We start from the raw sequence: 23,283 nt of genomic DNA on the forward strand, positions 1-23,283 counted from the left end.
TTTTGATTTTTTATTTTATTTATTTATTTTGCATATATATAGATATTTACATAGTAAAAAAGTTACATATTACTAAAGAGTACTGCAAAAGTGCAAAAACATCCTGTTGGGCAAAAGACTCCTAAACATATACCACAATAAGAGCTCTAAGTCTCTAAGAGAATGCAAAGATAAAACAGTAGTGGATCTTATGTCCTTTATAAATGGCAAGAACACTTAATAGTTCCACTTAAAGAAGCTAACTATATACTCGAGATTATATCGTCTCTACTCTGAAATCCCGCAAACCCGAACTGTACAGATGTGCAATACCACAGTCATAGATAAACAGTCGCTTGACAATAACGCTCGAAACTTAAATGATGTAGGTCTTCTGTGAACTTTTTGGGCCTCGTTTTTTCTTCCTGGGGTTCGAACTGATGGCACAAGAGAAAGCGTTGGCAAGCTCGGAGTCCTCTTCGGTAATCAGAATCTTGGCTGCGCTGGGGTTGGAAAGCAGTTGTTTTGAAACGAGGTATCCGGCAATTGACCAAGTTTGGAATTGGCGAGCCTGTTTCCCGATGAACCTCGCACTTTTGGTGTCGTAGTATTCTGGCCAGTTGTCTTGTGCTAAGCGTTTCTCTGCAACTTCAACAGCTCTTGCTGCAATGTCTGGTCGATTCATCTTAATGCAAGCCACGGTAAGCTGCAAAACGCAAAGTGAAATTATTGCAACATCAGCTGTTGTACATAGTAGCTATGAACAGATACTACATTGTAACAGAGTCAATAATATTCAAAAAAATAAATAAATAAATAAATAATCGCTAAAGTTTAACATCGCATTGTATCTATAATGAATAATAGACATTTCTTAAGAAAAAATTTAAACAAACGGTGAAATTGGAAAAAATTTAAACAAACAGTGAAATTGGAAGTGACGGCTAACCTGCCAGAGCAAAGTTGGCCAAGAACCTCCATTGTGGTAAGACCAAGGCCTGCATCATATGCATTATACGATAATAAGACGGGAAAGGTTAATTCGATGGTAATAAGACAGTAAAAAACAAACAGGGCTAAATTAAGAAATAATATTGAAGTATAAACTTACGTGTTCTTGGGATCACACCCTGTGATGATCTGCCACTCCTGACCTTCAAGAGCGGGATAACATATTTTGAACGGCATGCCCGCTACCAAATCAGCCCATTTTGTTTCAACGAGATCTAATATGGCATGTGACTGATCGACCGTAGCAAGACTGCTGACTATAGACCACAAGTTTCCGAGAGAAAAGAACCGGAAATCCATGTGAGCGGGTTGCAAGTTTCCAATTAGATAACCTCCTTTATTCGGCATCCATTCAACCAGCCAAGGGGGAATTTGATCGGGGTAGATGTTGAACTTGTTAACAGCATCATATGAGTACTCTTCTGTCTTGTAACGGTATATCTCATTTAGTTTTTTCATATCGGTCCAATAATATTCCCTTATATGGAATGATAAAGCAACAAGACGGTTGTTCAATGCTCGAATAAGGTCGGCCGAACCATCCTCGGGCGTGAGCATTTCTCGTGCACCAAGTAATGCAGAATAGAAAAGCGCCTGCAAATAGAATAGAACGCTGCATTATGAATAGCAAATGCTATACCGCCCAACACAACCAGTTCGATGACTCATTTCTAGTGTGCTTTCAGACAAACAAATAATTTCCCCATATTTTTTTATACAAGAAATGAGCAGTCTTTCTTTGCAGCATTTAACTAGCAATCCACACAGTATAGCCATTATAGTACAAAGACTATGCTTTTCTTTTATTCTGCTTTTGTAACAGGCTCAATTGACTCGTACCTGAATCTCTAACGGGTGACCATGAATTCCCATACGCCGATCTATCATGCAAGAACCATCGGTGACCAACAATGTCGGGAACATATCAAATCCATCAGCAAGACATAGCCTGAGTATCATCTTAATTCCAGTCTGAACATCCACTCTCTCCTGAAGCGAGAGATCACCCGAGCATTTTCCATATGCACGTAACAAAATAATCCACCATAGTCCTGCAATCGACATTAAGATAATTAAAGTTCTGTGTATAACAACATAGAATAGTCTATTGTCGTCACGTTTATCAAAATTCAAAAATCAAAACGTAACATTGCATCTCTTTCCACTGGAAACTTTCATTACCGGAATCAACTGGTGCAACCCGGCCAATTGCGGCCTCTCCAAAGTCAGGATCCAGCACCTCTTCCGTTGCAGAGTCATCACCATCCATAGGAATTGTACGGACTTTGAAACTGGCAGGCATTAACCCCTGACCAGGACTGTGACAATCCATTGTTTTCTCCCAGCTCTGTCAAAAATTTACATGGTACACTAGTCATTCTGCATTTTATTCATTGCATATAACATGTGATTGTAGTCGAAGAATCATATTCAATATGTTACAATATTTTATTAGTTAAAACAATTGAAATTCATAGGAATTAAACAAGAAAAACATTCAAAACTTTCACCAGAATAGAAAGTTCAAATGAAATACTCATTCTAAAATTTCTAATGCTATTTCGGGATAAGATCAAGAACCCCGGTATAGCAGAATGTTGTAGCTTAAGTTTCACAGTTCAAAACTACAAAGCAAATGGATGTCTATGAATTCCCATTTAGAAAGATCGGTAACCATTTTAGGCCTTGAGGTAACCTTAAAAATGACTTCATAGTACAATGATAAACCAGTCATGGTTTCAGATAACTGTCTTTAGGAAATCTTATCTCAATGCTTCATTAAGCAACTAGAACAACTCATAGACTTTTCCAAAAAAAAAAAAATAGAACAACTCATAGACTTTGACAAAAAGCAAGTTGATGGATTTAATGGGGTTGAAAACTAGAAATAGACTGTTTAGATATTTATTGGGGAAAGTTACAAGTGTAACAATTTCTAGGAAAGCAGATGAATATAGATAAAAACATGCCCGGATAATCAGAAGCTGCAAATGTTTACCTGAAGCTGAAGCGTATGAAGGATGAAGTTCCGAACAATGTCATACTCTCCCTTCAACAGAAAAGCTATGCCAGAAGGTATAAAGTCACGGATAAAGACTTGATCATAGTTCAGAACGCTAACATTGGAAGTAGTTGGGTCCTTTGCAGCAATTGTTCCTACGGGGTTTCCACAATAGTAAACAACCGACTCCTTCAGTAGTTCCCATGCCTCATCCACAAACGGGCTGCTAATATTCCCGTTGTCAATTCCCTGGATTGTTCCATTAGTTTGTAAGCTTCCATTGGACACAAAATCCTCGTTTTCTACTTCAAGCTGTTTAACTGTATCAGACCCAAATACATTTGGTGTATCCTCACGAGCCGTGTCAAATCCCTTAGTATTATCTACAAACCATGCTCCATTCCCATTTTCCGCTGCAATCCCACTTACACTGTCCGCTTTTTGGCAGTTGTAACACATGCGCCTTAAAGGGCCGGTACCAAATCCATGCAAATCTCTCCGACAACCCCCCATAAATGACTGATTGTTAATGTTAAGGTATAAATGGTTCGAACATTTGAGCATTTTCATATACTTTAAGCCTCTTTTATTTCTCACATGTAGCAAGGAACCAGAAGGATGTCCTCGGCCTGATGCCCTAAAACATTGATCAGACCCGAATAGGCCAGGCGCACCGCTGCCCAGAACCTGTAGAACTGCCTCTGAAGTAATCATTGGTCCTTTTTTCGACAAAAACAAACAATTTATATCAGAAAAAATACTTTACAATGAGGCTCTCACTTCCACTTCAATATCAATTGCCCACATGAAACAATACTGGAATCTGTGAAAGAAACACAATTGAAACCAAGTAGAAGTTCAATACTCTGGCGTCAAATGCAAGAAATTTATTGAATTAAGATAATTGCCGTGTATAGTTACGTAAAATCAAATGTTAGACGATTTTAAGAGGGAAATGGTACTAGGAAATTCATCAGGATTCAGGACAGACAGAACTACAGAACCCAAACTAACAGATCTATGTTATTTGGAACAAAACATACTAAAAATTAAAAAACCTACGTAAATTGAGATCGAAATTACCCAAATTCCATAATCATATTAAACAAGTATGTTTGCATCAATCAATTTTATCTATTTGTTTTCTCAGAGATTTACCCACAACAACATTGAAAAAAAAAATCCAAAATAACGTTATCCACCCCCTCCAAACACCTAAGAGAAAAGAATAAATATCCAGAGTCCAGACTGCAACAAAGCCAACAAACATAGTCAAGAAATTCACAGCAAATTTACCTGATAATGTGATGATTTAAAGATAGAACTTCAATTCGCGGCTGCAATGGAGATTTTACTATTTTAGAGTTGCGTGTGGGTGTAGGCCGCAACCTCAATGGCGGGCATAAAATGGCAACAGCCCACGACTCCCACGAGAAAAAAGTCGCTGTCTTTACAACCAAAAGTTAATTTGAATTCATTGTACTTGTACGCGAAAGCTCGGTAAACTTATTTCTGTCCATTCGTGTAAGCTTGATATTTCAATATATTCTTGTTTCTTTTGGCCTTGTTTGGTTAGTAACGGATCCGCCAATTTTTGGCGGATTCGCCGTTTTCAGCGTTTTGACCATATGGTCAAAACGCTGAAAACCTTGTTTGGTTAATGGCGGTTTGGAGCAGCGGATTTGCTCTAAACCGCCAATATACAAAACGCTGCATATAGCAGCGTTTTGCATTTGGCGTTTTGGGGGAAAGTATTACTTTCCCCAAAACGCCCTTATATATATATAAAAAAAAAAAAAATTAAAACTTACAGTTTGCCCAGCGCACCGCCTGCGCTGGGCAAACTGATTGAATGAAAAATGGAGCCTTGAGACTCCTTTTATAGGAGCCTTGGAGCCTCAAGGCTCCACTCCCCACTTATCCCACCGATGTGGGATAAGTGGGGAAACAAAGGGGAGCCGTGTGGCTCCCCTCCCCCCACCCCCCTCCCCTTTTTTATTTTTTTTTTGTTTTTTTAATTTTAAAACATTATTATTATTGTTATTATTTATTATTTATTATTTATTGTTATATATATATATATATATATATATATTAAAACATTATTATTATTGTTATTATTTATATATATATATATATATATATATATATATATATATATATATATATATATTATGTATACACTTTTGGTCATTTTACATGTTAACCGCTAATCTAAACAGCTAATTTTACCAAACATCTTTTTACAAACTGCTAATACAATCCACTGGTCAAACCCGTTAATATAATCCGCTATTTGATAACCGCTAACACAATCCGCTACCGCTAAAATCTAACCGCTGATAACCAAACAAGCCCTTTATTTGTTTTTCTTAACTAATATTCGTATCTTCAGAAAAAAAAACTAATATTCGCATATTTTGTTTTTCTACGTATTTTTAGCCATAGCCCATAGAGAAGGGGTTTGATCTTATGTGCAGAAATGGGTTATCAAAAAAATCATTTAATTTTTGTCACTTGTTTATTAAAAAAAAATCAAAATTTTATTTTTTGTTAGCACTTTGATTAGTTTCTCCATACAAGAGGGGGTTCAAAATTCCGACCTCTCTTAAGGAAGAGGAGTGCACGGCCACTTACGCCAACCAAGCTTGTTTAAAAAAAAAAATCAAATCTTAATTTATTAAAAAGTGCTACCAAAATATCAAATAATATTCTTTTTTTATACTTATGTGATTTCAATTTTACTGGACTAATCCTAACCTATAGGACTCTGCTCTTAGAGTCACTGCAAAGGTAAAAAGGAACTCATTATCGAGTCTTGAAAGTCACAACATGTTGAGCAATACATTAGTCAGCATGATAAGCTTCACAATGAGAGCATCCATGTTTCTCGTCCTCGACGGGTCATTCCGACCAAAAAAAAAAAATGAGAGCATCCATGATGATATGTATATTTGAGGTGCTAAATCGACAAAATAAGCCAAATAATTATAAATCTATAAATAAGTGAACACATTGCATTATTCATATATTTGTAGAAAAAAATACTCTGTATATTGATAAGTGATAACTGATAAGCATGTTGAGCCCAATGCACTTGACTACATTGCATGTTGGACACATGCATGGTTGCTTATAGGACACGATAAATTGATGGATAGTTTTTTGTCACTTATTATTGTACTAGTTTTTCAATACTTACAGGGCGTTTGGTTGGGAGGAGGGAATTAAGGTGAAAAAGAATTGTAATTCGGTGGAATTGCAATTTGATAAATAAAGTAGAAATTGAAATTACAGTGTTTGGTATGCAGAAATAGGAGTACATGGAATTGAAAGGTAAGAAATGATAAAATAACTAAAATGCCCTTATGTTGTGGTAGATGTTGTAATCATAGTAGTAGTAGTAGTAATCTATACTATTAATAAAAACAATATCCTCAGTTTTAACTTCCCGCCCAAAACAGACCTATAATATTTTGGTGTTCGTAATATTGTAAAATATGGTAATACAATTACTATCCCTAATACAATTGTAAATTCAAATAGAATTCCTAATAAAAAATATTCTTCCCTAGGTTCCTATTCCTAATACAATTCTAGACTAGAATTACTAATAGTAATAATTCAGTATATATATTTCTCTGCAATGCAATCTATACTATTAATAAAAACAATATACTCAGTTTTAACTTCCCGCCCAAAACAGACTTATAATATTATGGTTTGCGTGATATTGTAAAATAGGGTAATACAATTCCTATCCCTAATACAATTGTAAATTCAAATAGAATTCCTAATAAAATATATTATTCCCTACGTTCCTATTCATAATACAATTCTAGACTAGAATTACTAATGGCAATAATTCAGTATATATATTTCTCTGCAATGCAATCTATACTATTAATAAAAACAATATACTCAGTTTTAACTTCCCGCCCAAAACAGACCTATAATATTTTGGTGTGAGTAATATTGTATAATATAGTAATACAATTCCTATCCCTAATACAATTGTAAATTCAAATAGAATTCCTAATATTATGGTTTGCGTAATATTGTAAAATATGGTAATACAATTCCTATCCCTAATACAATTGTAAATTCAAATAGAATTCCTAATAAAATATATTCTTCCCTACGTTCCTATTCGTAATACAATTTTAGACTAGAATTACTAATGGTAATAATTCAGTATATATATTTCTCTGCAATGCAATCTATACTATTAATAAAAACAATATCTTCAGTTTTAACTTCCCTCCCAAAAAAGACCTATAATATTATGGTTTGCGTAATATTGTAAAATATGGTAATACAATTCCTATCCCTAATACAATTGTAAATTCAAATAGAATTCCTAATATTATGGTTTGCGTAATCTTTATATATATAAAAACAAAATCCTCCAAAACGAAATCTTCCTTCCCGCCCAAAATATTGTACATTAAAACAATTAAAGTAATAGAATAATATTAAAACAATACAATTCCTATACTATAATTCCAATACAATTCGTATAAACAATAGAATAATATTAAAACAATACAATTCCTATACTACAATTCCAATACAATTTGTATAAACAATAGAATAATATTAAAACAGTACAATTCCTATACCACAATTCCAATACAATTCGTATCAAATAAATATGCTATTAAAACACGAAATCCAATACTACAAAATGAAGTCTACTATTCTACAATTCCTATACTACAATTCGTATACTACAATTCCTCTACAATTCCTATACTACAATTCCTCCGTCAATTCGTATTATAAATACATTCATCAATTAGAAATTTTATAACCTACTCACACAAATCGAAATAGTAAAACGATATTGTCACGCAAATCTTTCAACAATATTGTTCTTTCACTAATGGGGTTTGTTTTTGTCTTTGCTTCCGACCTATCTCCCAAGACGAGAAGGAGTTGTATTAGACTCCGGCTAATGCGTTGTTATTTGTCAAGGGAATATCCACATTCCACAATCAACCAACACACACTGGAGTGCTTACTCCATGACTCCCAGGTAAATGCTATTAAGTTTAAAAGTGTATATAAATTAGGGAGAGCAGATTGTGACTATATCGTGGCCGAATTTTGTTCTATGAATTAGAGGAAAAAAGGTTGTGTAATATTTTGGGGTAGTCGGCTCACTGTTACTCTATGGGAGGAGCACGTGGATTCTGTCTTGCCTTACTATAATGTTGATTTGGCAGAACCACTGATTGTCCTTCAAGTTCCAACATAAACAATTCTCATTGATATTTGCATATGCCATGACTATAAACAAAAGCTAAGGCCAAACACTAATTCACGTTGGGTTATTGCTAAAAAAATCGATCTTTAGTCAGGGTCAATTGTATGTGGCTTTCTCCCGAGTCAGTCATCCTTTATGAAATTCCGCCCAGACAATATTAAAGAGAAAATGAAAAAGAAAACTGATTTTACTAATTGATTGAAAATATAAAAAAATCATAATGGAAAAGGAAAATTAGGCAAATTGAAAAAGGGAATGGATATTACTAATTGACTAAAAATTATTTAAAAACTTTAAAAAAAATTAATTAAACATGACTGTTAGATTTTTTATAATAGTTACAATTAATTCATTCAAATATGAAGGAGGAAGAAAAACTAAATGCGATAGGGTGAAAATTAATATACTTAAGGTATAAAAGTATAATTGCACATATATTAGTGTAATTGACTAATAATAGTTGCCTAATAATTATTATGATAATAACACTGGTTGTTGAATTTATTTTTATAATAATTATAATTAAATTATTTCTCATTTTTCTCATATTTATTTTAGTAATAATATAATTACATAAGTCATATTACATATCGATCTTTTTAAGATAATTGTAGACAAACAAGTCATATATATTTCAATTAATTGAGTTATACTTTTGCACTAATCTTATAATCAAATAAATGTACACGTTCAATATTAGAATTTTTTTAATAATTTTCTTTATTTTTATTATCTAAATATATAATAAAAAATTTATTTGTGCATCGCACCGGTAATTGAACAATTATTTGCTCTAATTCAAGCAAGGAAAACACCAGACAACATAATTGATCCAACCAATTCCATCAATTGCGCTATACAATATTCGATGTTATAATGTATATAATTGCATATCGATCCAAATATTCTTAAAATATTATAACAAATCCATTCCGTGCAACGCACGGGCGAAAATACTAGTAATAATAATAATAATAATTCTTTCAAAAAAAATAATAATTACTCGTATAATAAAAATAATTCTAAAAAAATAAAAATAAAAATAATTCTTTCAAAATAATAATAATAATAATAATTCTTTCAAAATAATAATAATAATAATAATAATAATTATTATTATTATTATTATTATTATTATTATTATTATTATTATTTCAAAAAAAATAAAAAAAAAATAAAAAAAGACAAAGGGTATGGGAGGAGGGGCAAAATTGTCTTTATTACACCAACAAATTGCCCCTCCTCTCCACCGAATTGCAATTCATAGGGGGCACCGAAGATATTCATGCATAGAGGTAATTGAATGTTAAATTTGTTTATTTAAATCACTAATGCAAGATAATATATGAAATATTGATTATAATTATTTTTTTTTGAGTACTGATTATAATAATAATTATTATTAAAATAAAAGTTTCCAAACTGTTTAAAAACGTTAGTCTATATACTTAGTTTACAAATAATAGTCAAAATAAATACTCCGTACTACATTTGATTTGAAATTTAATTTGAATTTCTCTAAATTTTCATATTCTCTTTTGGGTAGCAAATTCTCTAAATTTTCATATTCTCTTTTGGGTAGCATTATAATTGTGTTAATTCTCTTTTCATTACCGATAATAGTATAGAGTGCAGTGTCATAATTATTGATCTTATAAATTTTTTTTATGTTTGTTAATAAACATACTCGTAGTTTAAACTCCTAAGTATTTTAAAGGTCTTAAAACTTCATCGTACATCTTCGATGAGATGAAAATGGCCAACGAGGTTATGGCATTTCTGTTGGCCATCCGACAAGGAAGAAGATAAAATGCACTGAAGATACACAAAAGTATATGCTCAATAAGATACCCTTAATCCCACCAAATGGTCTCTACATTCTGATAAATGTATTAATCAATAACATTGTTCCAAAATGAAATAAAGGCAACAAGCTCTATTCGAATTGTCGGGAAAACAAAGTTAAAATCAAACATATAGATATCCCTGCTGAAGGTATAAAGCAAAAAATACATAACAAAAAGCGAGCGACACCTGTCGTTCTCGTCAACAACAAAACTTAGTAAAAGAAACCAAGAACTTTTCCTCCAGCATTCTTTCTCCTGGCTTCCTCGTGGTCCATGATACCAGCAGATGTAGTCAGCACAATGTATCCAAACTGAAAATTCATAAAATAGAATGTGTAAACAAACACACCAAAATCCAAAATAGCATTTATATAGCTTTTATATCACTATAATTACAATTTACACATAAAAGTAATGTACTTCTCATGGCCAAACCGAAGAGGTAATTGCAGAGTTCTGCTCCCCAAGGTGATAGGATATGAGATTGACCCTTTGGAGATATACAGGATTCCCTCCTTTGAAGGTGGGCCTCAACTGCTCATCAACAAAGAAATCTTTATTTTGTGACAATTGATACCACTTGGGTCTTGCAAATATTTAGTGATTTGCCCCAAATTCAACGTGGATTGTCACTCTTAATGTTTAAACAAACATGCTACAAAAAACGTGATAGAAGTACAAATTGATTAATACAGTCCAGACAATCAGATCAAATATACTCGAAAACAAACAATAAATTTATTTGGAGAAAACCACAAAGGGCTCCCTTTCGGTGTAAAATACAAATCAAGAAACTCAGACAAGACTCATGAGCTCAAAATCAAGGAAACTGGAATGTATTTTCAAAACATAAAAACCATAGCAACAATATAAACCTTTATGATATAAACAATTAAAAGATCTGTTACTTTCATACAAGTGACAAAGAATGTTACACATTAATCCTTTGACAAGTACATTACCACAACCCTATGCTCATCTTGGCCAAAACGATTAACAGTATGAATCAAGAAAGATCAAAAGTAAACGTGAAAATATTAATTGAGAGTGTATGATACCTGTCTTGACGGAAGCAACCTTGCAGTCCATCCTTCGATGTCCTTGACACCAATGTCAAAACGAGGACTAATTACACCACACTTGTTTAACCTCCCGTTTAACTCAACGACAATTTTTCCAGCTCTGTGATCATCCACATACTCAAACTCCCCAATGTACCCTGCAAGACATTCAAGAGTAAGCAAACCAAGCCCACCAAACTCATAACAGCAATTGTTCAGACAATGAAACATGCATACCATGCTTCTGCATCACCATAAGAAACTTGATAATCACTTTTGAGGAAGGCCTAATCATGACCTGTCTCTTTCCCCTCTTCTCAGCATTGTACATGCTCTTCAGAGCATCATTCAACACGCTTACTCTCACCATTTTTTAGCAGAAATTCTATATCAAAACACCAAAAAAATGTTTTTTTTTCTCAATAACTGGAAACAAACTGAAATTCAGACAAAAAAGTTGGATTACACAGTATATAGCAACATATTTCTCAAAACTAAAGGGGAAAAAGTGATATACCAACGATCTATGACCCGCACAAACAGAATGCATATGCTATAGCAGCTAAAAATCAACTCTCTAACGAAAGGGCACCGATATGATTCACGAAAACAATTGAAGAAATAATCAAACACAAGATTCACGAAACGCTGGGCGCATACAAAGTCGAAAATCGGAAAAATTATAAGACAAATCCCAAAAATACAGTCTTTCTAAAAAGTTAAGATCTTAAATTCATTTCATAATAAAATCAAGACTAATTCAATAAAATTAACCACAGATTGCCACAAAGCACATCTAAACGAGACTAATAGATCTAAAATTAACCACAAATTGCCACAAAGAATTATCCTCGTGAAAACTGCAAGATGCAAATCAAGAGGATATCACAAAAAGATGAATGATCTATGTTATATTGCACAATTTATAAGTTACACAGGGTTTCAATAAGCACCCCTCAAGCCTTCGATATGTGCTTCACGTTTCTTTCAATTCTTCTACTAATTTATTAACCAAAAAAAAACATCAGTAAAGATCTCACCTTGATGAAGAAGCGGCGGAGCAAGCGTTCGAAGAGAGGCTAGGGTTTTAGTGTAGAGGATGATTATATAGCGAGTGAGACGGAGGGTTTAGGGTTTTCGTTTTTGTACGGAGTACTAAATTTGTTGATTTAAAAGGGTGATCCATGTTTTAGGGATATTTTCGTTTTTGCCCCTCAAAATAAACAAATTTCTTTTTTTTTTAAAGTAAAATAAACAAATTTCTTTTTTTTTTTTAACAGAATAGGAATTATATTAAGTCCAAAGACAAAGCATTACAGATGATAGAAGGAGGAGTTGTGAACCACTCCATACAATCAGGCAAAGAAATAATAAACAAATTTCTATTGTTCTCATGAATAACAAATTGTGAACATTCAATATGTAAATTGTGAATATTCAGTATGTAATGGATACTGGTCCACCTCAGGTCCATGGTATAACTACTGCTATTTGAGGGGTTAATCGAAAGTCATTAACCCCGCCACCATCCGCCGATGCTCAAGAAAAACTTAGAACTAATCGCAGTCGTTCACGTGTCCATATTTAACGGATCAAATGTAATTTAAGAAAAAAAAAATGCGGAGACACTTTCATAAATAACTAAAACTTTGGTGCAAGTAGCATATGTTAAAAGTGCAAGTAACTAGTGCAAGTGTGCACCTAAAAAGTGTAGTCGTTCTCAGTTGATAGTGCAAGTAGTTTACCTTTTTAACTCTGATGTACCTAATGATAACATTTTTCACATTGGTGCACTCAGTGATAACATTGTGCAACTAATGATAATGTTATATGTATTTAATATTGATGATCATTGTATATTATTTGTTGCATTTTTAATACATTTTTTACTTGCACTTATGTGCACTATATGAAATTGTTACTTGCACTTTTAACACAATTTACTTGTACTTCAAAGTTCAATTGTTTATAAAAATTCCACCGCATTTTTTTATTTCTGATTCGTTAGATCTTGACAAGCAGCATGTGGTTCTCAACTAATCCGCTTGTGAGACGATTGTGATTGGTTGTATATGAGTCTGGGTCCACCCACGTTCACTCCGAGAGGCACAGGAGCTGGTCCAGGGAGAATCGTCACTTGTGGGTCCACCCACGTTCACTCCGAGAGGCACAGGAGCTGGTTCAGGGAGAATCGTCACTTGTGGGAATCGAACCCGGATTCTCCCGGAATTCTTCCCCACAAAGAGAGCTCATTTGCCACTTGAGCTACCCCATTGGGTTATTTAAATATAAATTATAATATTTTATTATTTATACTTATAATTTTTAGAATGATAATAAATGAAGAAATAACTAAAATATAGTTTGTGACTTGTGTAAATTGGTGAGTTCATAAAAAAAATTAATTTTTTTAAAAACAATTGGGAATTGTTTTATTTTTATTTTTTGAAATTGGGTGAATTAGCTCATAAAATTAAACATCATAGTATCATAATTTAACAAAATGTATTACATCATAGTATGATGAATCGTTCTTCTCTAAAGAATGCTCAGTTGTAACTTGAACTATCGGGGTTTATGCAATCCTTTGTGGTTTGGTGCAAAGCTTTTCCAACTCTGCCACCACTGCATCCATCTCTCTGCTTCCTCCCAATCTCAAATTCTCACTGATTCTCTTCACATTCCTCTTCAGATTCTCTCCGCTCTCCCCACCCACCGTCTCTCTCAGAGCCGCCGCCATTTCCTCCCGGTGAAGCTCACCCTTCTCGTCTCTCTCGACCTCCACCGCCGCCCCGATCTCCACCATCAACCGCGCATTCATCGGCTGATCCAAATGCATCGGCATCGCGATGATCGGAACCCCTAAATTCAAGCTTTCCATCATCGAATTCCACCCGCAATGGCTCACAAACCCGCCGGTGCTCCGGTGACCTAGAATCTTCGCCTGCGGGGCCCACCCCTCCACAATTCTCCCTCTCTCCCCGATTCTCTCCCGAAAACCTCCCGGGAGAGCTTCTTCTACGGAGATTTCCTCTCCTTTCGGGAATCTCAGCACCCATATGAAATTCACGCCGCTCAGCTCCAATCCGTACGCGATCTCCTCCAAATCTTCTTTCCTCAGAAAATATTCGCTCCCGAATGAAACGAACACCGTTGAACTCGCCGGTTTTCTCGCGAGCCAATCAATGAGCTCTGTTTCATCGTCCGAATCCACCGGAGCCTGGAATGTTGTTCCGATAGACACTACCTTGTACTTCATAGTCTCCGACAAGTAATCTATGTACTTCCCTTCCACTTCTCTCGAGCTGTTCACCAACATCATCGCCTGAGCCGGCTTATCTACGGTTTCCTGACTTTTCTCCCGCTTGAAGTTTCGCGTCTCGTGACTCAAGAGCTCACTAGTTCTAGTTTGTTCGTATTTCCGGAGCCGAAGAGCCGGGAAAGGATACTCCTCGCCGGGTTTAGTCATCATGTGCGTGAAATACGAGCACATGGCGGCACTGGCGGTGAAGAACCGGACAGAAGGGATATTAAGCGACAAGGCAACCTTTTCCGCCCATAAATTTACGACATCGTAGATTAACAAATCCGGATTCAAGGTTTTCAGGAATTTGGTGAGATCAGGTTCCGCCATTTTCAGGACCTTTTTGAGCGCGTCGTGGAGGTGGAGCGGGAGGCCATTGGTGGTCTGGTACTGAGGAGGAAGATCCGGCGATTCTGGAAGATGGAGTTCCAGAAATTGAATCGATTGGGAATAGGATTGAGGAATGTTGTTTTTGATGGAATTAAGGTTGACGGGAGTGGAACATAAATGGACTATGAATCCTCTGTCTGCGAGATTCTTGGCCAGTCCGACGAAGGGTGTAATGTGGCCGTATGCTAGCCATGGAAACATCACGACACTCCTCCTCGTCATAGTTTCTGTTCCCATGGTTAGTTGTTGAAGGAATGGCGGATCGAAAGATTGTTAAATAAGATGAGCTGATGAGAGGAAACGATGAAAATGCAGGTTGAACCGTTGAAAGATGTCACATTGTTGTCTGAGATTCCAATAATGTATGAATTCTTTATCTTAAAGTCTAGATCATAATTACATTAATTTTTCCGGCACAACGTGGTTGACTTTGTCGTTCCCAAAAAGATTGAATCCCCAATTTTAAGGACCCTCCAAATTTGACAGAGTATCTAAAAGGATGTAAATTATGGTACAAAGGCTATTAAGTATATAATAATATACAAATATGTGCAATTCATCGAATGAGATCGAACACATATCTCTAAAGAGTTCGAATTTTCGTGCCACCTAATAAAAAGAGACTCTGGCCACGCTTCATTGGAACACATAAAATAAAGTAATCGGCCCGCACACGTGAAAAAGCGTGTAATGTCTGAGTAGTCAATGATGGAAGCTCTGCTTGGTTCTAAAATTTTAAACTCGAGCTCCAGGTCAATTTTATATTATAATACTAATAAATACTTTACAACTAAATATAAGAACATCCACGTCAATAGTTTTTTTATTGATTTTTTGTGGGGTCCATTGTGAGGTGGAGAATAGAGAAAAAGGATAGAGACTATAGAGAGAAAAAAAAAAAAAACGAAGGAAGGGTGCTGCTCTGCGCTTTCTGCGGGTGCATGCACTCGCTGGTGCGTTAGGTGCTATTTTTTTTTGGCGTCATATAACAGCTTTTTGTTTTTTTTTTCTTTCTTTTTTCTTCTTCTCTCTCATACTTAGCTTCTTAAATATTGCGCAAAAAAAAAAAAAAACTAGTGTGAATGCTCTAATAATGAATCTGAATATTATATTATTACTTAGCGATAGTTTTATTCTATATAAATATAGATATATCTACATTTATAATACTCCGTAGTATACATATATTATATATACAAAAAATAAAATAAAAAAGTTAGATTAGGCTCATGAGTTACTCATACTAAGATCTAAGAAGCTCGAATTTGGCTCAACTTGTTACTTGAATTGCTCAAACTCGGCTTATCAATAACCGAATCAAATTTGATCATTCGTCGAATCGAACGTGAATACTTCATGAATAGTTTGACTCGCTTACACTCCAAAGTGTCCCAATTATCACTGAATTCGCTATTAATTTTATTATTTTAGTATAATAATAAAGTCTATCTTGGGGAAGTTTTGAACATTATGAATGACGTAATAAATAAAGCATAATAAAGTCTAATTATGCATAATTAATTGTAATAAATAACAAATTTGGAAAAAAAAAAGGAGAGTAAAAACTCTGGCGTAATGGATTACGTAATTATGCATAATTAACTGTAATTATGAACGAGCTAGTCCAAGCGTCATTAAATATTTAATTAACTAGTCCGATCCCACTATCCAAGTTGCATAAAAGGATGGGAAGAAAGTTGTATAAAAGGTAAATATTAAAGTCTATTTTAATTTTAAATAAGAATATATAGCTTATTAAAAAAGGACCTTTTGAACATTATGTTGCAACTTCTAAGAAACAGCAGCTCAAATCATGGCTGGCTGGATCAAATATTTTAAAGTGAGACGACAATGAATAGAATAAATTGTTTTAAAAAATCACAAGTCTATACAAGACCCCCCCCCCCCCCCCCCCCCCAAAAAAAAAAAAAAACCAAGCATACAAGGCAAGAGAATTATCAAAATTGTGTTCAAGTCAGGACAACTTAGTTAAACTGTTCATGTATTTTGATAACCATAATGTTCTAAGTTTGAGTCCTAATGAAAAAGCATATTAAATTGCCCTAATACCACCATAAATTATTAATAGTTTGAGTAGTTTAGTTTGTTGAATTTTAAGTTTGATAATAAAAAAGTGTATAGTTATAGGTTCAAATCTAATTATCAACATTTTTTCCTTATCTTCACTTGTTTATTTTATTTCTTTAATTCTTTCCCAAGATATATTAAATATTTTTTTAGTCACTTTTTATGAATCATTTAATTAATGTAGTATATAAATTTATATTATACTTTACTGTATTCGAGTTAATTTAAAAGTGTATATTGCATTCATCGTCCACACAATAATTTGCCCCAATAGAAAGAATGGGTCTTGATGGGCTAGAGGTGGCGAAGATATGGTGGCTCAAGAAGGAAGCTAGGAGTCTTGGTGGGCTAGAGGTAGAGAAGAAATGGTGGCCCAATAAGGAAGAATTCAATCATTATTGTGTGGACCTTACTATCAAATAATGTACATTCAATATGAAAATAATGTACATTCAGTATAAAAATAATGTAGATTGTATTCAGGAAATGTACATTTAGTACAAAATTAATGTACATTTAGTACATTAAAAATGTACATTTTATTATGGTCGCCGGAAGAATTAGTCTTAACGGGCTAGAGGTAGAGAATGCATGGTGGCCTAAGAAGGAAGAAAGAGTCGTGGTGGGCTAGAGGTAAGAAAGACATGGTGGTCCAAGACGAAAAAATAAGTCTTAGCGGACTAGAGGTAGGAAAGGCATGGTGGCCCTTGAAAGAAAAATGAGTCTTTGTGGGCTAGAGGTATGGAATGCATGGTGGCCCAAAAAGTGGAATGGCGTCTTGATGCGCTCGCAAGGAAGAAGGTCATGGTGGCCCATGGAAGGGGGAAAGGAAGTGGATTAATGTGAAAGCAAAACCATCTACGACTGTCCGTAGTTTGATTTTTTGACTTTATTAACAATGCAGTATAAATGGAAGGATTTGATGCCACTGGACTACAAGGTCCTTGGCTCCGTAGTTTGATTAGTACAGTGTATTGTGAACCCTAGTCCTTAGTATAAGAATTGATTAGGGAAAGCCTGCTTCTAATGTTACATTTTAAAGAAAGATTATATATATATATATATATATATATATATATATATATATATATATATATATAGACCTGCAGGCCCATTATGTGATGGTGCGTTATTTTACTAATTTTAGCATTCAAATCTTTAGTTGACCAACATATTGTTAAGTTTATATGCAATCCTCCTGAGGAGTTGTTACGTTGTTGATTGTGATAACCTAAATAATTGTAATAACTTGATATCATTTTATTTACTACACTCTTTTTGAAACAATGTCATTAAAATTTTGAACCATTTTAAGAGCGATTTTAATTTTTAAATTATATATTTATATGTAAGCAATATTTAAACCCTGCTATTGTATCATAATTAGAAAGCGACTATTATCAGTTTAGACGAAAATCTTCATAAAGAATATGAACCGATCTAACTTTAAGACTAGTGATTCAAAATAAGTCTTTCTTAAGAAAAAAAAAATCTAACTTGAATTAAACTGGATCGAATTAAAAACTAGATGAGCCCATATTACTCCATCTCTAACGTCAAAAGCATCCACCAACCACACAAAATCTTGACTAATTGAATAAGTCTTATGTGATAACATCTCACATGAAATGTATAATACTTTTAATTTAAATATAATAATTTTATATGTACTTATAAAAAGTATTATACGTCTTAGGTTAAACTTATACTTACTTTATTTTATCCAATACTTTTGATCAATTTTGCTTTCTCTATGGCTTAATCTAAACCCAAATACCAATAACAACTTAATTAACCCATCCCTACCTACCTCCCTTTGGCCTTTTTTTTTTTTTTTAATCTCTTATTTATTTTAGCCAAGTCTACATTTACACTAAACTTGTACTTATCCGAATTAGACTATCCCACCCCACTTGAGCATTTTGACATTTTCCATTTTTTAATCAACAAAGCCTTGCTTTTATCCCCACCCACCAAAAAAAAAAAAAAAAAACCATTGTTTGACATTATAAAAATTTTCTCATGAAAAAATATTAATATTTATTTAATATCTATCTTTTTTAGATATGGAAGAAAAAGAAAGGCTAAACTATATAAAACAAGAATGAGCAAACGCGCTAAGGGAGTTTCAAAAATTTACGATAACCAAACTCTAAATCTTAACCAACAAGGCATTTAGTTAGCACAAAAATTTGCTTCATGATGGATATAGACAAGTTTGTATTATCAATTGTTTTACAACTGTTCTCGAATTACTTCCAAAATGAAATAGAAAAAAAAAATGAGACATGTTAAGTAACCAAACTTCTTTTCAAAAAAAAAAAAAAGAAAAGAAAAGAAGAAGAAGTAACCAAACTAACTCTTGTTATTAAATACGGAGTAATATAGTTGCTCATACTCCGTATTATTTATAGTGCCCTGGCAGGGGTCCATCACCCACATTAAATCATTAAATAATTAAATAAAAAGTTTCCTCACATCAAGGAAATTAAATTTAATTAATTAATGTGATAATTCCCAACTTGGTTCACTCTTGTGAGACGTAATTAGTTAAGTACATCTATTAGATCCACTAAGTTGGTTCAAAGTTGACTACCTTTTCCTTGGATTTGAAACATAATGATTTTTCGTTATTTTAATTGTTGGTGATGGCGGAGAGCACTTGCATTTCACCTTCATCACATCTTATATCTTCTTGTTTGTCTATTTCTTATTCTTTCTTTTTTCCTGCTTAAATTTTAAAGCGATTAACTTTTTTTAGATTATTAACTTTTTTTTAGATTGACTACTCTAAATGGTTCATAGTTCTTTCCTGCGACAATATTTTTATTTGATTAAAATCTTATATATATTATTGCATTTTAGTTATTAACTATTAATGTAATACAAGTTATGGTGACAAATTTCTATTTAATTATAGGCACGGTACAACCCTAATTCAATTATGATACAAGTTATAAAGATGTCTTATACTCAAGTCTCAAACTAGACATGCAAATAATAAATTGGATTTCTTACTTTCAAAAAAAAAAAATTGGATTTCTTTCATTTTTACCAAATTAGACATTCCACCATGCCAAAACATTTACCTCCGCTAGATTGGATCATCTCCTCATGCCTAATTAAGCCCATGACCCAGTCATACTTTGTTAATTGTTACGGCAATTTATATCATGGACCAGGGTCCACATAACTTTATAGGCCCCTCGATAGAAACATCAAGGTAAGAAATTTATATTTATAAAATACATAATTTATAACACAATAAGATACATACATATGCTATATATTTATTTTTCAAATCCTATTTAGGTGCACAATTTGTGTTCATAAGCACAAAATTTCACAATACAAGACATATAAATTTATAACATAAGGCACAATTACTAATTTGTTTCAGGTACATAATTCATACTCTTAAGATACAAAATTTGATAACACAAGACACAAAAATTCACAATATAAGATATATGCACCAGGATTTACATTGCACTTTGAATCCTGGTTCATGGTATAAGGAGGTTACACCATTGACTCATTAATTACCTTTGTTTTGGACTAGCTCACGATTCAAATTTGCAACTCGTGTCTCAAATATTATTCTTGAAATTTTTATACAGGTATATATTGGTAATGTTCTCCTATTTGACTCGTGTGGCTTTCTGGGAGCCATTAATGGTATACTTAAATGCATGGAGGATCCACACACGGCTGAAGCATGACAATAAGGGAAGCCTTATCTTGACAGAAGAATGAGGGTTGGCAACAAGGAAGATTAGAGTTAGACTGCCTCAACGTTTGTCACATTCTTAATACCCTATTTATAAATTTTTCATATGCTGGCTGTGTTATTTTCATCGGTTGGCAAGACATTTTGAATCATTATCCTTCCATTTTATTAATAAATAGCCCACACTTTAACTAAGGCTACAAATTTTCAATCTGGTCTTCCTATTAGATTAGACATAGTACCATCTCTATCATTTACGGAGTATAAACAAATATTGTTACATACACCTTGTTCACGTAAAAAGAAAAAAGAAAGATAAAATTTGTTCCATACCCTATACCAAAACGGATTTAGATTTTTAGACAAAGCAAAGACAGACAACAAATGTCAATTATGAGATTTGAAGAATGTCTCTCATTATCATTCCTACCAAAAAGATGCTGCCAACGACTGCCATGTGTAAAGTTTTGCTAAAATAGTTTGATAAGATGCTAAAATAGTTTGATAAGATTTCTGATAATACTGAATCCAAAGACTTTTTACACACCTAATGATGGCCCTCAAGCACCATAATCCAAAGACTAATTTACCAAATTATAAACAATGAATGCACAATCTTGGGCCCTGGGAACTGTTTTCCTTAAATGATACCATTTTTAATTAATTAAATATGTAATCATCATAGTTGTGTTTTAAAAAATTGTAAACTAATTAAACACTAATAACTATGATTTTGGTTTATGTTCTTAATATGTAAACGCATAAACCAAACGCACTTTACCATTTTTGCAAGTCTTTCAATCTAGATAGGCTTATATATATATATATATATATATATGACATCACCACATGCCATGTCAGATATCTCATCATCAATTACAGGAATAGTGTTAATAGTATGATCTTCATTGTTTTGTTTTGTAGGATATTTCCATGCGATATTTCCATGTAAGATGGTTGCTTTCTGTCTGCCTATTCTTTTGATGTGAAAACCTTAAAACCCCACAAAAGCATGCAAGATTCTTGTATATACACCACCAAAGGAAATAGTATATATCAGAATAGAGAGATTTTTTGGGACATCATTGCTTGCATTTGGAACTCATCATCATCCTTCTGAGTGGCAGTTCAAAGTAGAAACCCCCTTTTTATCACTTTTCTACTATAGACTAGATATTTTTGCTTAGCTAGTTGTAGCCCTAGTTGCTAAAATACTTCATTATTCTCTTTCTTTGTCTTCTGATCTGTTCAATTTGGGTGTGTTTGGCACTTTGAAGAAGAAACTATGATCATCATCAATTTTCACGTACTCTTCTTATTTCAATTATTAAATTAAACAAAGTTAAAAATTAACGTGGAACAGAGTATAAAATGATAGTTTTGTAAGAGAAGTTCAAGAGAAATCTTAAGGGATCGAATGATAATAGAGAGTGGGTGCATGCTTTATTATAAAATTAGAATAGCAATTATTTTGACCATTAAATTGTAAATGATGTATTACCACATGATATACGTTTGAGTTAACATAAAAGATATAGGAGCGTGGAATTCGAGAGTGACTTCACAATTGCATATGATAAGGTCAAGTATGGAAGGAATGATAATGATCCACACCTACATCTAATTAATGAAAATATTACCAAATTGTTAATAAGAGATTGGAAACTTAACATGAGACGTTGATTTGATGGCGAATAGGTGAGTTGATTTGATGGCAACAAAATTTGGTCAAGTAAGATAATATTGCACGGGCCGGGTACAAACTCAATGCTTTCACCATTACTTTGGAATGGTACCGGGTATAAGAGTTATGAGCGCCAATCAATAGTTCAATACCTTAAAATTTTTTAATATCTACTAATATACTAAATATAATAAGAATCAATAAAATTACATCTAGAACTAAAAAAAAATGTTGGTCAAATTGTTTGTTGAAATGAATGGTTCATATTATTTTGATTTTAGTTTTTTTTTTAAATTAATTTTACTTTCCTACTTTACCCTATTATATCATTTACTTTTTCCAAATACCTCCTTATTTCGTCATTGTAAACTTTAGTAAGAGAATATTCCGTTAACTATTCATTATTCTAACTTACTCATTGATTTTCATAAGAAATGTTTTAGATTCGAACCACACCCCAATCAGAGTTAGCATAATTGTTGAACATATACTATAAATATGTTGGAGTGTATTAAAAAAATAAAATATAAAATTTAACATGAAATTTGGTCAATTAATTAACTAGATTATATACATAACATTCAAGTTGAGCATCAAAGATTACAAATAACGAACATTGAAAATAATTTTCTTGCATTTTTTTTTTGAAAACATTTTCTTGCATTTTTTAAAAAACAAATCTAGGTTAAGTTTTGTTTTGTTTTGTTTTGTTTTTTTTTTCCTTTTTTTTTTGTTTTAATTAGTCTTATTTTGATTACTTAGAAAAATACTCAATAGAGTAATTATGCTTTTGCATTATTGGGAATGGTTTAGGTCATGATTAAAATAGAGTTAGGGCGCTTTTTTTTTTTTTTTTTTTTGGCATAAAATTAAACATAGTTAGGGCTGTTTAATATATATATATATTTTTTGACAATA

The 23,283-nt window shown here is 33.1% G+C and overlaps 3 protein-coding genes across 3 annotated transcripts; all 3 read right to left on the reverse strand.

Annotated features, from left to right (window-relative positions):
* On the reverse strand, nucleotides 1–4,442 carry LOC116013279 (neutral/alkaline invertase 3, chloroplastic-like). Its single transcript, XM_031252948.1, has 7 exons — nucleotides 4,289–4,442; nucleotides 2,990–3,815; nucleotides 2,173–2,338; nucleotides 1,831–2,042; nucleotides 1,091–1,584; nucleotides 929–977; nucleotides 1–685 (listed from the first exon to the last, which is right to left on the reverse strand). The coding sequence occupies exons 2-7, from the start codon at nucleotides 3,704–3,706 to the stop codon at nucleotides 356–358; spliced, it is 1,968 nt and encodes a 655-aa protein (XP_031108808.1). The 5' UTR covers nucleotides 3,707–3,815; nucleotides 4,289–4,442; the 3' UTR covers nucleotides 1–355.
* A 5,653-nt stretch (nucleotides 4,443–10,095) lies between these two features.
* Nucleotides 10,096–12,322, reverse strand: LOC116012124 (40S ribosomal protein S15a-1-like). Its single transcript, XM_031251594.1, has 4 exons — nucleotides 12,210–12,322; nucleotides 11,407–11,554; nucleotides 11,167–11,327; nucleotides 10,096–10,419 (listed from the first exon to the last, which is right to left on the reverse strand). Exons 2-4 carry the CDS (start codon nucleotides 11,537–11,539, stop codon nucleotides 10,321–10,323), a joined length of 393 nt encoding a protein of 130 aa, XP_031107454.1. The 5' UTR covers nucleotides 11,540–11,554; nucleotides 12,210–12,322; the 3' UTR covers nucleotides 10,096–10,320.
* Nucleotides 12,323–13,634: 1,312 nt separating this feature from the next.
* Nucleotides 13,635–15,185, reverse strand: LOC116014055 (beta-D-glucosyl crocetin beta-1,6-glucosyltransferase-like). The gene has a single exon (XM_031254042.1). The coding sequence runs from the start codon at nucleotides 15,098–15,100 to the stop codon at nucleotides 13,745–13,747; it is 1,356 nt and encodes a 451-aa protein (XP_031109902.1). The 5' UTR covers nucleotides 15,101–15,185; the 3' UTR covers nucleotides 13,635–13,744.
* Nucleotides 15,186–23,283: the final 8,098 nt, after the last annotated feature.

This window comes from Ipomoea triloba, chromosome 3, assembly GCF_003576645.1.
Source record: "Ipomoea triloba cultivar NCNSP0323 chromosome 3, ASM357664v1".
NCBI lineage: Eukaryota > Viridiplantae > Streptophyta > Magnoliopsida > Solanales > Convolvulaceae > Ipomoea > Ipomoea triloba.